Here is a 14,365-nt window from a genome sequence, read left to right on the forward strand (position 1 = left end):
CACATGGTGATAAAATAAAAATTAAAAAAATATATTGTATATAGAATATAGTCCTATACTGTTTCTCTCTTATTTTTGTTGGTGTTTTTTTTTTGGGCGGGGGGGGGGAAGCCACACCCAGCGATGCTCAGGGCTGACTCCTTGCTCTGCATTCAGGGATCACTCCTGGCGGTACTTGGGGCATCCTATGGGATGCCACAGGTGGAGCCCTGTTCCCCCTTATGTGCAAGACAAGCGCCTCCCCGCTGTGCCCCTACACTGTTTCCTTCACTTTTAAATAAATTTTCTTTCTAAAATTACGTATATGAGGTATATAATACTATATATTCTATATATATGTATATAAAGTACTAAAATAGTACAACGTTTCTCCTAACCCTCTGCCCTGCGGGCCGCGTCCCACCCCCTTCCACGGCTGCAGATACGCCACGTGGTCACCAGGTGGCGCCGCCAAGCCTCCCTGCACCCGTAGAGCGAGCGCACGCACCCACGGTGGGCGGCGCGGAGGCGGTGCCATGAGTCAGCGGGCACTGCTAGCTGGGGGGGCGCGAGGTGGGGGAGCCGGGCCGCCTGGGCCGAGGCCAGAACCCAGGTTGGCGGGGGAGGGGGACACAACCGTGAGTCACCCGGGAGCCCCCGATCGACCGTAGGAGAGTCCCACGCGGGCCTGCCCGCCTGATTCGTGAACTGCCTCACCAGAGCGGTGGTGAGCCTGAGGCCACGTCTCTGCAAGCGCACTCGAGTGACCTCCCCAGCGGGTGGCTCGCGGGAGCGGTGGCCTCGCCAAACCTCAGTATCCCCCGTTTTTTTTTTTTTTGCACAACGTCCCCTGTTTCCCGGGACCTACGGCTAATACAAGGAGGTCACAGTTCGCACCCCGAAAAGGAAGGCGCCCCGTGGCCACTCCAGTGGGTGCACGAGGGCCCGAAACTGTAGCGTGCAGGGCCAGTCAGCACCAATCCCGGGCCCCCTCGCCTCCTCCACCGCGGCAGGTGCGCAGGTATGCGAGTGGCCAGCAGGGGGCGCGCTGCAGGGGGAGCCCAGCCGCCTCCCACGCACGCCCCGCCCTGAAACTCGCGGGGGGTGGGGAGCGGGCGCCCCTAGAGAGCCTAGGGCTTTAAATCCCCCTATTCGGGGGAACCTCGAGGTGACCAATCGAGACCCCCAGGTGACATTTGTGTCTCCCTGTGTACCCCTAATTTCATCGAATGCTTCCTGCAAGCCCAGGCAAGGCCCTTGGCTCTGGGACCTTCGCAGCAGCTCCAAGACCCCTGCCGCGACCACCACCGTTTACAGGGTCCCTCCCTGCGTGCCCCTCATTTGCTTTACTCTCCATTCAAGTAGGTGACATCCCCCCTTTACATTCCCATTCGACATGCATGAGGCCAAGCGGAGTGACCCAGGGTCTGGGGTCCCCTAGCAACCAGGAAGGAATCAGTCTGCAAACCCGGTCCCCCAGCTCCCCGGGTGCAGAACCTAGAAGGTCACGGGCCGGGGGACTCTCCGAGGGACTGGGAGGGGATTCCGAGTCGCCCCCGCCTCCTCTTCCTCCTCCTCCTCCTCCTCCTCCTCCTCCCCCTCCAGCCCCCGAAAGTCCAAGCCGCCTCGCGCGCTGGAAATCCCGCGCGCGCCCCGAAACGCGGCTGCAGCTGCCGGGAAATCAGGAGAGAAACTTCTGCTTTTTTTTTTTTTTTCTGGCTCTCCCTCCTCCCGCGCCCTCCTCCCTCCTCCCGCGCCCACGTGGGCGCCCCGCGAGACGCTCCACCCCCCTCCCCGCCACAGCCAATCGCCGCGCGTTCCTTTCTGGCCTTTCTGAACAACCAATAGGAAGAGCGGACGGGCCCACGGAGGCCCGCCCCTTCGCAGAGTCTTTATAAAGGGGCAGCCGGCAGCCGCGCGCTCAGATTACTGAAGCCCCGAAACTTCACCTTGTCCGTGGCAGCTCCCTGGATTACTCGCCGACGCCGAGCCAGACTTAGCAGTTTTTTTGTTTCGATTTTTTTTTTCCCCTCTCCTGTCTTTTTCCTGGAGGACGATTTCGCTGCCTTCCAAAGGTCTTGGACGGACGCTCGGACAGAGCCGTGCAGACGCTTTTGTGGACATCGCCGGGCGCTTTTGCAGTTTGACCTCCCCGCCCGTGGACCTGTCGTGGGGGCTGGATCTTATTTTCCACTGTGGATTATAACTGCAACATGACGCTGGAAGAGGTCGTGGCGTGCGACAACGCGGCGCAGAAGTAAGTGTCCGGGCTGGCTCCCGGCGCCTGAGGTCGGCGGCGGGGCGGGGGGCGGGGGGGGTGCTGGGAAAGGGCCGGGCCGGGCGCGGGGTGCGGGGCCACGCACGCAGACCTGGCGGTGCTGACCGCCTCCTTCCCGCCCACCCCAGGATGCAGACGGTGAGCGCCGCGGTGGAGGAGCTGCTGGTGGCCGCCCAGCGCCAGGACCGCCTCACGGTGGGGGTGTACGAGTCGGCCAAGCTGATGAATGTGTGAGTCAGACCCCCTTGCTGCAGGGGCGGGCGTGGGTGGGCTGGGGACCCCCGCTCCGCTCCGCACGCTGCACGATATATGCCCCCTTTTTCTTGCATGGGGCTGGCGCTTTCCTCAAAGCCGGTGCCCTCCACCCCCCCCCCCCCCGCCGCCCGCCCCGCTGCGGGTTGACAGTTTCTACCGGCTGCTTAATTTTCTCTATAATCTTCTTCGGCGGGGAAGGGCATTGGGGTCTGCAGCCTCCTGAGGCTGCATCATTTGCGGGTTCTACCCCCCCACACACACACCCCGTCCCCTTTGAACCCAGTGTCCTTCTCTCTCCCCCCCCTCCACCGCTCTGACACCTGCAAGCGAGCTCGGTCACTGGCGGTTTCTCTTTCTCGCAAACCCTCCTCCCTCCTCCCTCTGGGCGTCCCAGCTGACCGGTCTCCGCCCCCCCTCTGTTCCCCCCCCTCTTCCAGGGACCCGGACAGTGTGGTCCTGTGCCTCCTGGCGATCGACGAGGAGGAGGAGGACGACATTGCGCTGCAAATCCACTTCACCCTCATCCAGTCCTTCTGCTGCGACAACGACATTAACATCGTGCGGGTGTCGGGCATGCGGCGCCTGGAGCAGCTGCTGGGAGAGCCCCCCGAGACCCAAGGCGGCCCCGACGCCGCCGAGGACCGGGACCTGCACTGCCTCCTGGTCACGGTGAGCCACCGCCGCGCCCCGCCCTGCCACCTGCACCCCTGTTTGTCAACAAAGTGGCTCTGGCTAAGCACCCAGCCATGCTTGGCATGTCCCGGGGAACCTTGTCAGCCTCCCGGACACTTGGAGCCCAGCCTGCTGGAGGCGACTCTCGGGCTGGAGGTTCCCCATCGGCCACTCCCTTTATTTGAGGGGGGCATACCCCGGGGAAATGCTCCAGGCAGGGGGGGGAGGGAGGTTATGGGGAATCTCTGTTTGTTTGCGGTAGGGGAACCCGGGGCTTCCTGCATGCAAAGCCCTGAACCCCAACATTTCCCTTCTGAGCTGGGGCTGCAGTCGGGGGCGTTTGCTTTGCATGCCAAGCACAGACAGGGGTGGGGGGTGGGGGCGTGGGGGGATGGGGGTGTCGATCCCCAGCATCCTGTAGGGTTCCTCTGAGCACCATGGGGCGGGCATGATGCCCGAGCACAGAGCCGAGAGTACTTTACTCCTAAGCATCGCTGGGCGTGGTTTCCAGAACCAAAAAGTGACACTCCCCTTCTTTCCGTGTCCCTCCCGTGCAGAACCCGCATACAGAAGCCTGGAAAAGCAATGGACTGGTGGAGGTGGCCAGCTACTGTGAAGAAAGTCGGGGCAACAACCAGTGGGTCCCTTACATCCCTCTCCAGGAACGCTGAGGGCCCCCGACCCACCAGCCGCCCAGCGTGAGAACCTGTGGAATTGCTGGCATAAAAAGAAAAAAAAAAGCGACATAAATAATTGACCGTCCTCCCTTCCTGCCAGAGCCAAGACCACCCCACCCCCCCCAAAAAAAAATAAGAACCCAACCTCTGATCTGAGGTAAGGGGGGGACAGGTCATTGGAACAAGAAGACCAGGAGGAGGAGGAGGAGGAGGAAGGAGAACAGGGGGCAGGCAGGAGCCGCAACAGCGCCATCAAGAGGCCAGCACGAGAACTAGCGGAGGAGAGAGGGGGGGGTCCCCGGCAGGAGAAGGGGCCCCCCCCAGAGCGCAGGCCTGGTGACTGACGAGCAGAAGCTGGACGCAGAGGGCCTGGATTCATACTGGGGAGTGGATGGCCGGGCGCCCCTCCCCCACCCCCCATATGGGGGCTGGAGCTGACCGCTGCACCGCAGGACTTGCAGATGGAAAGGGGGGAGGGGCGCCCACCGAGCCCTCCCCCCCTGGGACTCTATCTCTGGAACTCTTGGGAATGGGGCTTGGATCAGAGCACCCTTGCCACCGACCTGGAGCACCATTTGCAGGCTGAAATGCACAAACTTTTTTGTTGTTGTTGTTACTTGCACTCTTTGACTTGAGCCACTGACACGAGATAAAATTAAAATGACAAGTACCTATATTTTTACTGCTACTAGGATGGCCTTGTAATAAATGTCTAAAGCTTCTGGGTCCTGGTTGTCTCTGCCCGCAGCGCTCCCTCTCTCCCTCCCTCCCTCCCTGTTCCCTCCTTCCAGGAGGACCCAGACCCCCTCAAACCCCGCCCCCTTTTGCAGGAAGTGTTACTTAAGCCTCCACTAGCCACCCGCTTTGGGCTCCTTTGCAAAAACAGTGCCTCTTCTCTGTTCCCTCCGCAGACGCCACCCTAGTCCAACAAATCTTTGCCTTTTTTTTTTTCCCCCTTCTCCCTCCTGCCCCGTAGCAATTAAAAGACCGGTTTATTACGAAACCTGGCTGCCAAGCCACTGCTGTTACTGGCTTAACTGGAGCCAGCTCAGGGCTGCAGGGCGCCTCTGGACATGGGGGGGCGGGGGACGGGGAGCGGGGAGGGAGGGCTGGGGGCAGGCTGCAGACCCCCCCATCCTCCCCGACCACCCCAGGTCCAGAGCAGCCAAGGAGTGCGTGGGACCACAGGGCGGTGGGCGGGGGAGGGGGGGAACCTCAGCTGCTGGGAGCCCTCGGGTCCTGCGGGATGTGAAGCCCCTGAGGGAACCCCCTTTCTCCCCGAATCATGCCAGGGCAGCCTCTTCCGGGAGCTGAGGACCCAACTTTTCTTGTTTTTGTTTTCTTCCCCAAACTAAAGCAAGAAGCAGAAAATGCCCCCCCACTCCCCACCCCACCTCCTACCTCCGCCCCGGAAGTCAGCCCCGGGCTGAGCTGGCCTTGGCAACACCTCTGTGTGCCTTTTTTTTTTTTTCTCTCTCTCTCCAAACCGAAACTGGGTGTCTGGACAGCTGCCTCCTCCTTCACCCCAAGTTGCAGGCGGGCCGTGCACCCCTCCCCAAGCAGGTGGGGACCCCTGGCCAGCGAGGGGGTTGCAGCCCCTGAATGTGTGGGTGCAGGCTGACCTTACCCCCCACACACACACTCCTTGCTCCTGCCTGGGAACTGCGTGGGGGAACCCCCAGCTCTAGCTGTGACCTTTCCACGGAGCCTCACGTGGGCGCGCTAGGAAAACCCCGCTAGGCACCCCCAGGAATCCAGGGCAGGCTCCGGGGAGGTCCGTGGGGGAGGGAGCGGGGAGGGAGGGGAAGTCCCTTAGGGTCCCAGAGAGAAGCAGGACCTGGCTGGCTGTGTGGGGGGGAGGGGATGCTCAGGGAAGAGATTCTGAGAGGAACCCCAAAGCCAAAGTGAGGAAAGAAGATGGAAGGGAGAGAGGGAGGGGAGACCCCAACTTGGGGGGGGCTCAAGTGAGAAAGAGGGTGCTCCTGCTGGGGCTGGGGGAGGAGCCCCAGAGATGGGGGCGGGCTGGGGGATTCCTGCAAGCAGGCTGCAGAGAGAGGGACCAGGTTGCCCTCTGGAGCGGGGGAGGGGGGGGCTGGAGCGACAGCACAGCTGCGAGGGGCCTGGCCTTGCAGGTGCCTGATAGAACTCAGGTTCGATCCCCAGCACCCCATAAGGTGTCCCGAGCACCGTCAGGAGTGATGCCTGAGCACGAGAACCAGGAGTCAACCCCAAGCATCAGCAGGTCCGGCCTCCGAACAGAAACCCTACTAAATAGTTGGCACTTTCATCACCACCACCCCGTGCCTCAGTTTACCCAGTTTACCCAACGAAAGCCAGAGGTTGCGATTCTGTCTTCTCCGGCAGATTAAGAAATTTTCAGGGGCTGGAGCGATAGCACAGCAGGGAGGGCGTTTGCCTTGCAAGAGTCGGACCCAGATTCAATTCCCAGCATCCCATAGGGTTCCCCGAGCACTGCCAGGGGTTACTCCTGGCTCTGCATTCAGGAATTACCCCTGGCGGTGCTCAGGGGACCATAGGGATGCTGGGAATTGAACCCGGGTCGGCTGCGTGCAAGGCAAATGCCCTCCCCGCTGTGCTATCGCTCCAGCCCCTTCACTGGTCATGTCTGACTTCCGTAAACTAGTAAAATCTTGGGGCCAGAGAGATAGCGCAGCGGGGAGTGAGCTGGCTGGGCGCGGCCAACTCAGGTTTGATCCCCAACACCCCCCCACAGAGTCGGCCGGGAGAAATGCCTGAGCACAGAGCCAGAGAGTAAGCCCAGAACACTACTGAGTGTGGCCCCCAAACTCTGTCACTGTCACTGTCATCTCCTTGCTCATCAATTTGCTTGAGAGGGCACCAGTAACGTCTCTCATTGTGAGACTTGTTGTTACTGTTTGGGCATATCGAATACGCTACAGGGAGCTTGCCAGGCTCTGCTGTGCGGGCGAGATACTCTCAGTAGCTTGCCGGGCTCTCTGAGAGGGGCGGAGGAATCGAACCCGGGTCGGCCACGTGAAAGGCGAACACTCTACCTGCTGTGCTATCGCTCCAGCACCTCCAAACTCAAAAGTCTTTAAAAAAAAAAAGGATCTTCAATTGGAGCCATAGGGCACGTGGCTAACCCAGGTTCAATCTCTGGCATCCCACGGGGTCCCCTGAGGACCACCGGAAGTGATTCCTGAGCACAGAGCCAGAGTCAGCCCTGAGCATTGCCAGGTGTGACCCCCAAAGGAAACAAAAAACGTACAAACAAAAAAAGAAATTAATCCAACATTTATGTGTGGGTCTAGATATATAATTAGGATCACATTCCCACCCCCCCGCCCCCAACATCCAGCCTGTCAGGGGGGAATTTGGTGGTTTCAGCACATTCTTGAGAGATACACCGTTCTCCGATTCCAGAACATTCCAGCACTCCCTCCACCCAATGGGGAAATCTGGTCCCCAGAAACACTCACCCCTCACCCCCCAGCCCACCCCATCTCCACGATTTGCTTCTTTCTTTTTTTTTTTTTTGCTTTTTGGGTCACACCCAGTGACGCTCAGGGGTTACTCCTGGCTTTGCACTCAGGAATTACTCCTGGCAGTGCTTGGGGGACCATATGGGATGCCGGGGATTGAACCCGGGTCGGCCGCATGCAAGGCAAACGCCCTACCCGCTGTGCTATCGCTCCGGCCCCACGATTTGCTTCTCTCTAATCTTTCTTTTCTTTCTTTTTTATCGTGCGGAGGGGGTGTACACCTGGCTGTGCTCAGGGGTTACTCCTGGCTCTGTGCTCCGGGGTCTCTCCTGAAGGGGCTTGCGGGACCCTATGGGATGCCGGGGATTGAACCTGGGTCTGCCATGAGCAAGCCAAGCACCTCCCTGCTGTGCTCTCTCTCAGGACCCTTCTCCTCCACCTCCTCCACCTCTTCCTTCTTTTTTTTTTTCAAATGACCTATGCCCCCTTTTTTTTTTCTTTTTGGGTCACACCCGGCGATGCACAGGGGTTACTCCTGGCTCTTCACTCAGGAATTACTCCTGGCGGTGCTCAGGGGACCATCTGGGATGCTGGGATTCGAACCCGGGTCAGCTGCGTGCAAGGAAAACACCCTACCCGCTGTGCTATCGCTCCAGCCCTGACCTATGCCCTTTTGAACTTTGAACTTGTTGGGCCTTCCCCAGGATGTGCGCTCCAGGGAACGCTACACTCAGCGCTTGCTGGCACCCTTGGCCCTCTCACCTCCCTGACCTGCAGGTGTTCCTCTCTCTGCAGAGAACCTGACACACGTTCTCCTGTTGGACCTCGGCTCATAAGCCTCCTCTTCCAGGAAGCTCGCCAGGCCTGCCACCCATGCTCCACCCGCTTCCCTTTCCTAGCACCTGCCTTCCTCCAACCCCCAGCCTTTGTCAGAGTCTCTGGGTTCCTGCTCTCATTCCTTCCCATCTCTCAGGCTCAGATGCTGAAAGGTCCACTGAAGGGCTGGAGAAATAACACCTCGGGGAGGGCGTTTACCTGGCATGATGCGTTCGACCCGGTTTGATCCCCGGCATCCCAGAGGGTCTCCTGAGCACCACCACAAGTGATTTCTGAGCACAGAGCCAGGAATAGCCCCTGAGCACTGCTGGGTGTGGCCCAAGCCCTGGCAGGGGGAACCCCAGGCCCCCCCCACACGCACCCCTGTCGGTTAAGCTCAGGCAGAGCAGGGCCCTTCCCGAATGTTGTAGGATGGTGCTCGGCAGATAACTCAAGCCCAGTCCAAAGACTTTTTCTTTTTTGGCTTTTGGGGTCACACCCGGCGGTGCTCAGGGCTGGCTCCTGGCTCTGCACTCAGGAATCACTCCTGGTGGTGTTCAGGGGACCCTACGGGATAGCGGGAATCGAACCCAGGTCAGCCGCATGCAAGGCAAACACCCTCCCCCACTGAGCTACGGCTCGGGCCCCATCTTCCTGGAGGTTGGGCCAGTCTGTGGCCTTTTCAGGGACAGACTGCCTATCAGGGACACACAGTGAGCTCCCAAGCCCTAGCCACCCCCGTCCCCCACAGCTCCAGTGGCACCTCCCAGGGCCCTGAGGTGGCAGGACAGCCCTGGGCGTGGGGATGGAGCTGCTGGCCCAAGCCCTGAGGGCAAATTGCTCCACTTGTGGCCTCAGTTTGTCCATCTGTACAATGAGGCCGGGCTGAGGCTTGGGGCTGCTACCTGTCTTACGTGTCTTGCTCTGCATCTAGGATACCCAGATATGGCTGGGCAAGAGCAGTGGAACCTTCTGGAATCATGTCTCTGGGGGCGGAATGACACTCTGCATGCTGTCATGTCCTGAGGTAACAGGAAGGGATGGATTCCTGGGGTGCATAACTCAGGGTCTGGCCCTGTCCCTTCCCCCCACAAACACCTCCCATCAGTGACTAGGTGGTGGCACCTTCGTGGTGGGCTCCCCTGGGACTCTGTGGGTTCCGAGGGTGACACCCCCATCTCCTCCCATCAGACCCAGACTCAGGGACCCCAGTTCTCCTCCTCCTCCTCCTCCTCCCTCCCTCCTTCTCCTCCTCCTCCTCCTCCTTCTTCTTTTGTCACACCTGGCAGTGCTCAGGGCTGACTCCTGGCTCTGCACTCAGGATTCACTTGTGGCAGTGCTCAGGGGCCCTTCGGGAGGCTGGGGATCAAAGCCAGGTGGGCTGCTTGCAAGGCGAGTACCCTCCCGGCTGCGCTATTACTCCAGCCCCAGGGCAGTTCTGCCTATTCCAGGTGAGTGGGGGGTCCCAGCGGACAGCGGGACTGTCTGTTGGAAGCCGTGGTCTCCCGTGGCAGCCACGGCTGCATGCACGCACAACGTGGACTTGGTTGCTTGTTGGGTTTCAGGCCGCACCTGGCAGCGGTCAGGGCTGACTCCTGGCTCAGGGGGATCCTAAGGGATGCTGGGAATTGAATCTGGGTTGGCTGCGTGCAAGGCAAGCACCTTCCCTGCTGTCTGATCTCTCCAACCTCCCACTGTTATCTTCATTGTCCTGCAGCCTCAGGGTCCCTAACAGAGCCCCTCTGCCAGGGCAAAGCGATAGTGGGGAGAGCGTTTGCCTTGCACACGGCTGGCCCAGTTCGATCCCCGACATCGCATATGGTCCTCCGGCACTGCCAGGAATAATTTATTTTCTTTTTTTGTCTTTGTTTTTTGTTTTTTGCTTTTTGGGTCACACCTGGCAATGCACAGGGGTTACTCCTGGCTCTGCACTCAGGAATTACTCCTGGCAGTGCTCAGGGGACCCTGTGGGATGCTGGGAATCGAACCCAGGTCAGCTGTGTGCAAGGCAAATGCCTTACCCGCTGTGCTACCACTCCAGCCCCTGCCAGGAGTAATTTCTGCCCGCAGAGCCAGGAGTCACCCCTGAGCATTGCTGAGCATGGTCCAAAACACAAAAAGCAACCAGCCCACCCAGAGCTCCCTGCCGTCTGCCCCCCACCACTCTAGAACTTTGCCCTCTTGTGGGGGCTGGAGTCCAGAGCAAGATCAGAAGCAAGGGGCTGGTCGCACAGCGGGGAGGGCGCTTGCCTGGCACGTGGCCGACCCGGGTTCGATTCCCAGCATCCCATAGGGTCCCCTGAGCACTGCCAGGAGCAATTCCTGAGTGCATGAGACAGGAGTAACCCCTGTGCATGGCTGGGTGTGACCCCAAAAGCAAAAAAAAAAAAAAAGATCAGAAGCAAGTGCAGGACTTAATGGCCTCAGCTTAAAGACATTGTCACTGGGGCTGGAACAAAAGTACATCGGGTAGGGCGTTTGCCTTGCACGCGGCCGACCTGGGTTCGATCCCCGGCATCCCACATGGTCCCCCGAGCATGGCCAGGAGTAATTCCTGAGTGCCTGAACCAGGAGTAATCCCCCCACCAAAAACCTTAAAAAAAAAGTCACTCAGGATAGAGGGGTGGGGTGGGGAGGAGGCCCCCCTGAAGTTGGTGGCGGGGGGGGGGGCCGCTTAGAAACCTGTCTGGCCCCAGGTCTCTAAGCACGTCTGGGGAGAAACCCCCCCAACTCCACCCCATGAAGACGACGTCGCCCTGCAGGCAGGAGAGATCTCGGTGGGCCGTCAGCTTTTGCACGTAGGAGCTGTGGGTTGGATCCCGCTTAGCCACCAGACTCGGTCAAAACGACTAAATCAAGGTCTGGGCAAGGTGACAGCACAGCAGGAAGGGCACTTGCCTGGCATGCGCCAACCTGGGCTCCATCCCTGGCACCTGTCCCACAGGGTTCCCTGTGCCAGCCAGAAGTGATCCCTGAGTGCAGTCAGGAGTCAATCCTGAGCATCGCTGGGTGCGGCTGCCGGGGTGATGGGGGGAGGGGAGGGGACCCTAGGGGCGTCGTCGTTGGGGAGGGGACCCAGGTCAGCAGCAGGCAAAGAAGCAAAGCAGCTTCTTTGCTTCCCCACTGTCTTCTCTCCAGCCTTCTCACCCCCATTTTCTATCATTTTTTCGCCCCTTTTTCTCTCCAAACTCGTGACCTTGGCTAGAGGTTCAAGGTGCCCGCCAGGCCAGACGGCTGGTGAAGGCCTTTATCTGCTGGATAAGCCTGGGGCTGAAGGGGGCCGGCCTGGAGCCTCCACAGAGCTTCAAGCTGCCCGCTGCCCCCCCCTCCCCACGTCCCCCCACCCCTGTTTTCGGCTGCAGCCCAGTGGGGCAGGCTGGACACAGGAGACCCCAAGTCTGCAGTTACATAGAAACCAACCGGATCCAGCAGCTGCCTTTGGAAAACGCAGAGAGATCCAGAGGTAGGCGTGCGCCTTGCACCCGATACACCCGGGTTCCAACCCCGGCATCCCATAGGGGTGCAACACCAGGAGTAATTCCTGAGTGCAGTAATTCCTGAGCCAGGAGTCAGCCCCGAGCATCCCGCGGGTGTGACAGAGAGGAGACAGACAGACAGACAGATAGACATCCAGGTTCCTGGATGTCAGGAATCAGTGCAAACACACTTAGTAGTTTCTTGTGGAGGAAGGGGGGGCCGCTTCCTGTCCGGGCCCCTCCCCGTTGTTCTCAGGCTGAGTCGCTTTCCCACCCCACCCCTCCTTCGGGGCACGGCGCTTCTCTCAGTTTCTCAGGCTTTGGGACACGGCGGGTGGGGTCTGTAAGATTGTCCAAGGGACCTTAGGGACCAGCCCGCCCCCTGGGACACCGGGGTCCTCAGCCCTATGAAAGACATATAGGGTTGGTTGGCGGTTCTCACTTGGTGCCCCCCGCCCCCGCCCCGTGTGCCTCGGTTTCCCCGTCTGCCCAAGGAAAGTCCTGCATGACCTCCCACGTGGCGAGGTGAAACTGGACCCAATGCCGGGCTTGAAAACCCTCATTAAGGTCGGTCTCCCCCTTTCCGCCACCCCCCACCCACCCTGCCAGACACTCTGGGGGTGGAGGGGGGCCCGCGGAGCCCGCCCCAGAGGCCCCTCCCTCCCCAGCAGGCAGAAATCCCGGCTTCTTCTTGGGTCTTTAAATTGGATAATTGGAGAAAGAGGCGGGCGAACTGGAGACAGTCACCCCGAGTGGGCGAGATGCAGCGCCCCTGTTCTCCCCGGCCCTGCAGCCCCCGCGCCCCGCCCGCCCCCTGCAGCCCCCCCGCCCCCCCCCCCCCCCCGCTCCGACCCTCACCAGCGCCTCCTCCTCCGTGCGCCCTGGCTGCGCGCACCGGAGCCCCCCTCCCGCTCCTGCCGGCCGGCCGCCGACCCCCTCCCGTGCCCGGGGGTGCCAGCCTCCCTCTGGTGCCCGCCAGGCGCGGTGTCTGCGGCCGCCCGGCGGGTGGGTCCGAGCCGGCGGCGGCTCCGGCGGCGTCTCCCTGCCCCCCAGCCCCTGGCGGCGGGCGGCGGGGGCCGAAAGGCGGGGCGTCTGCACAGACCCTCCTTTTGTGAGCGGCGCCTTCTCCTGGGCCGCCTGGCGCGCAGGGCCCGGGCACCGCGCCAGCGCCCGGAATAGCCTCCCTACCCTGCCGGGCCGCCCCACGCCCGGGTGGAGCCTCCTGACCTGCCGGGTCGCGCGCGGGGGCGTGGGGGGGTGGGGCGGAACCGGGCCGCCGGGGACCTGTGCGTGCACAGTTGCACGGGGCTGCAGGGCCGCGCCAAGTTGCATGCAGCAAGGCCTCTGTGTGGTCAGTCTCACCCAGCGTGCAGACCTCTGGTAGCGTGCAACCACCCGCATCCTTCGACGTGCAGCTCCCTCACCTGTGAGCACGCCCCAGAGCTGCGTGCAGGGCCTACTGGGTGCAGAGCGCGGTGCGCCTGCTGTGCCTACTGTGTGCAGCCCCTTACCTGCACATAGGCATCTGCTGTATGCAGAACCCTGTATGCCTGCGAGACCTACAGTGTGCAAGCTCCCGCTTGCATGCCGGATCTACTGTGTGCATGCTCCCGCTTGCATAACAAACCTACTGTGCACAGGGTTCTGTGTGCATGCACGTCCTACTGTGTACAGGCTCTTGTATTGCACATAAGACATACTGTGTGTTTCTATGTGCATGCTAGACCTACTGTGTGCAGGCTCTTGTGTGCCTAAAGTCCTGCTGCGTGTGCGCTCTTTTATGCATGTGAGATCTGAAGATCTATTCCTGTTTGCATGTCAGACCTACTGTGTGTGGTCTCTTGTGTGCATGCAATCCACCCCAGAGGCCTGCAGAAGCCCACCCTGTGCTGGCGGCACCCCCAGCACACAGCACATGAGTGTTTGCTCTCAGCACCTCCACACATGAAAACCCCTAAATATAAGCCTTCACGGAACTACTCCCCACTTGCAGGGACCCCTGTTCTATGCCTGCCTGGGAGTACCCACTTGTTTGCTGACACGCCCCAAGGGTGGGCAAAGGTTGCCTGCAGCCCCCTACAGTTCTCTCTGGCCAGTGTGCAGGAACCGGTACTGGGGGGCGGGGGTCCTGTCTAAGGGCCCTAGAGGGGCCTATCTCCGTGGGCTCCTCTGGGGACCACACTGGCTCTGACTCACAGGGACTTGGAAGGGGTGGGAGGAAGAGGTCCGGTGCCCATCCAGCTTGGGTGCCCCTGGCCAGTGGACTCGGCTTGCAGGGCCGGGTATGGGCTCCTGGGGTCTTCCTGGAATTCCAGAGGACAGGTGGGTGAGTGCCACGGGCAGGGCGCCAGCCGGTGGCTTCCCTGAAACTGGGCACAGCATCTGGGAGAGGCTTCCGGGCCCGCCCGGCCCCACCTGGCCCCGGGCACTCTCGGCATGGGGGCGGGGCGGGCGGGTCATGCCAAAGAGGAGCCACACTTGGCCCGTACATGCCCGCGCCGGCTGTGCACACACACTCGCCCTCAGCACAGGGAACCCATGGAGATCTGTAATTATGGACGGGGCAGGGGTGGGGGACAGGGCAAGGAGGCAGAAGATCCCTGGGTGGGTGCTGGTGCAAAGAGGGGGGCACGTAGTTGACATAGCTGGGGACCCAGGATCAGGGCACGACTGAGCACTCATTCACGTTCAAGAATCCAGGCCAGCGGTGCACATACAAGGCAACATGCATACACGTGTGCATGCATG

General features: G+C 60.9%; 1 protein-coding gene across 1 annotated transcript; it reads left to right on the forward strand.

Annotated features, from left to right (window-relative positions):
• Positions 1-1,895: 1,895 nt before the first annotated feature.
• Positions 1,896-4,583, forward strand: GADD45B (growth arrest and DNA damage inducible beta). The gene is made up of 4 exons (XM_004614812.2): positions 1,896-2,236; positions 2,386-2,487; positions 2,950-3,181; positions 3,742-4,583. Exons 1-4 carry the CDS (start codon positions 2,193-2,195, stop codon positions 3,853-3,855), a joined length of 492 nt encoding a protein of 163 aa, XP_004614869.1. The 5' UTR covers positions 1,896-2,192; the 3' UTR covers positions 3,856-4,583.
• Positions 4,584-14,365: the final 9,782 nt, after the last annotated feature.

Source organism: Sorex araneus, chromosome 2 (genome assembly GCF_027595985.1).
Source record: "Sorex araneus isolate mSorAra2 chromosome 2, mSorAra2.pri, whole genome shotgun sequence".
Lineage (NCBI taxonomy): Eukaryota > Metazoa > Chordata > Mammalia > Eulipotyphla > Soricidae > Sorex > Sorex araneus.

What these genes read in the sequence shown, in the direction of transcription:
- GADD45B (XM_004614812.2), top strand. Translation starts at nt 2,193, where the DNA reads ATGACGCTGGAAGAGGTCGTGGCGTGCGACAACGCGGCGCAGAA. An exon ending in TCGGCCAAGCTGATGAATGT is followed by an intron (nt 2,488 to 2,949) that starts GTGAGTCAGACC and finishes CCCCTCTTCCAG; the next exon opens with GGACCCGGACAGTGTGGTCC. An exon ending in TGCACTGCCTCCTGGTCACG is followed by an intron (nt 3,182 to 3,741) that starts GTGAGCCACCGC and finishes CCTCCCGTGCAG; the next exon opens with AACCCGCATACAGAAGCCTG.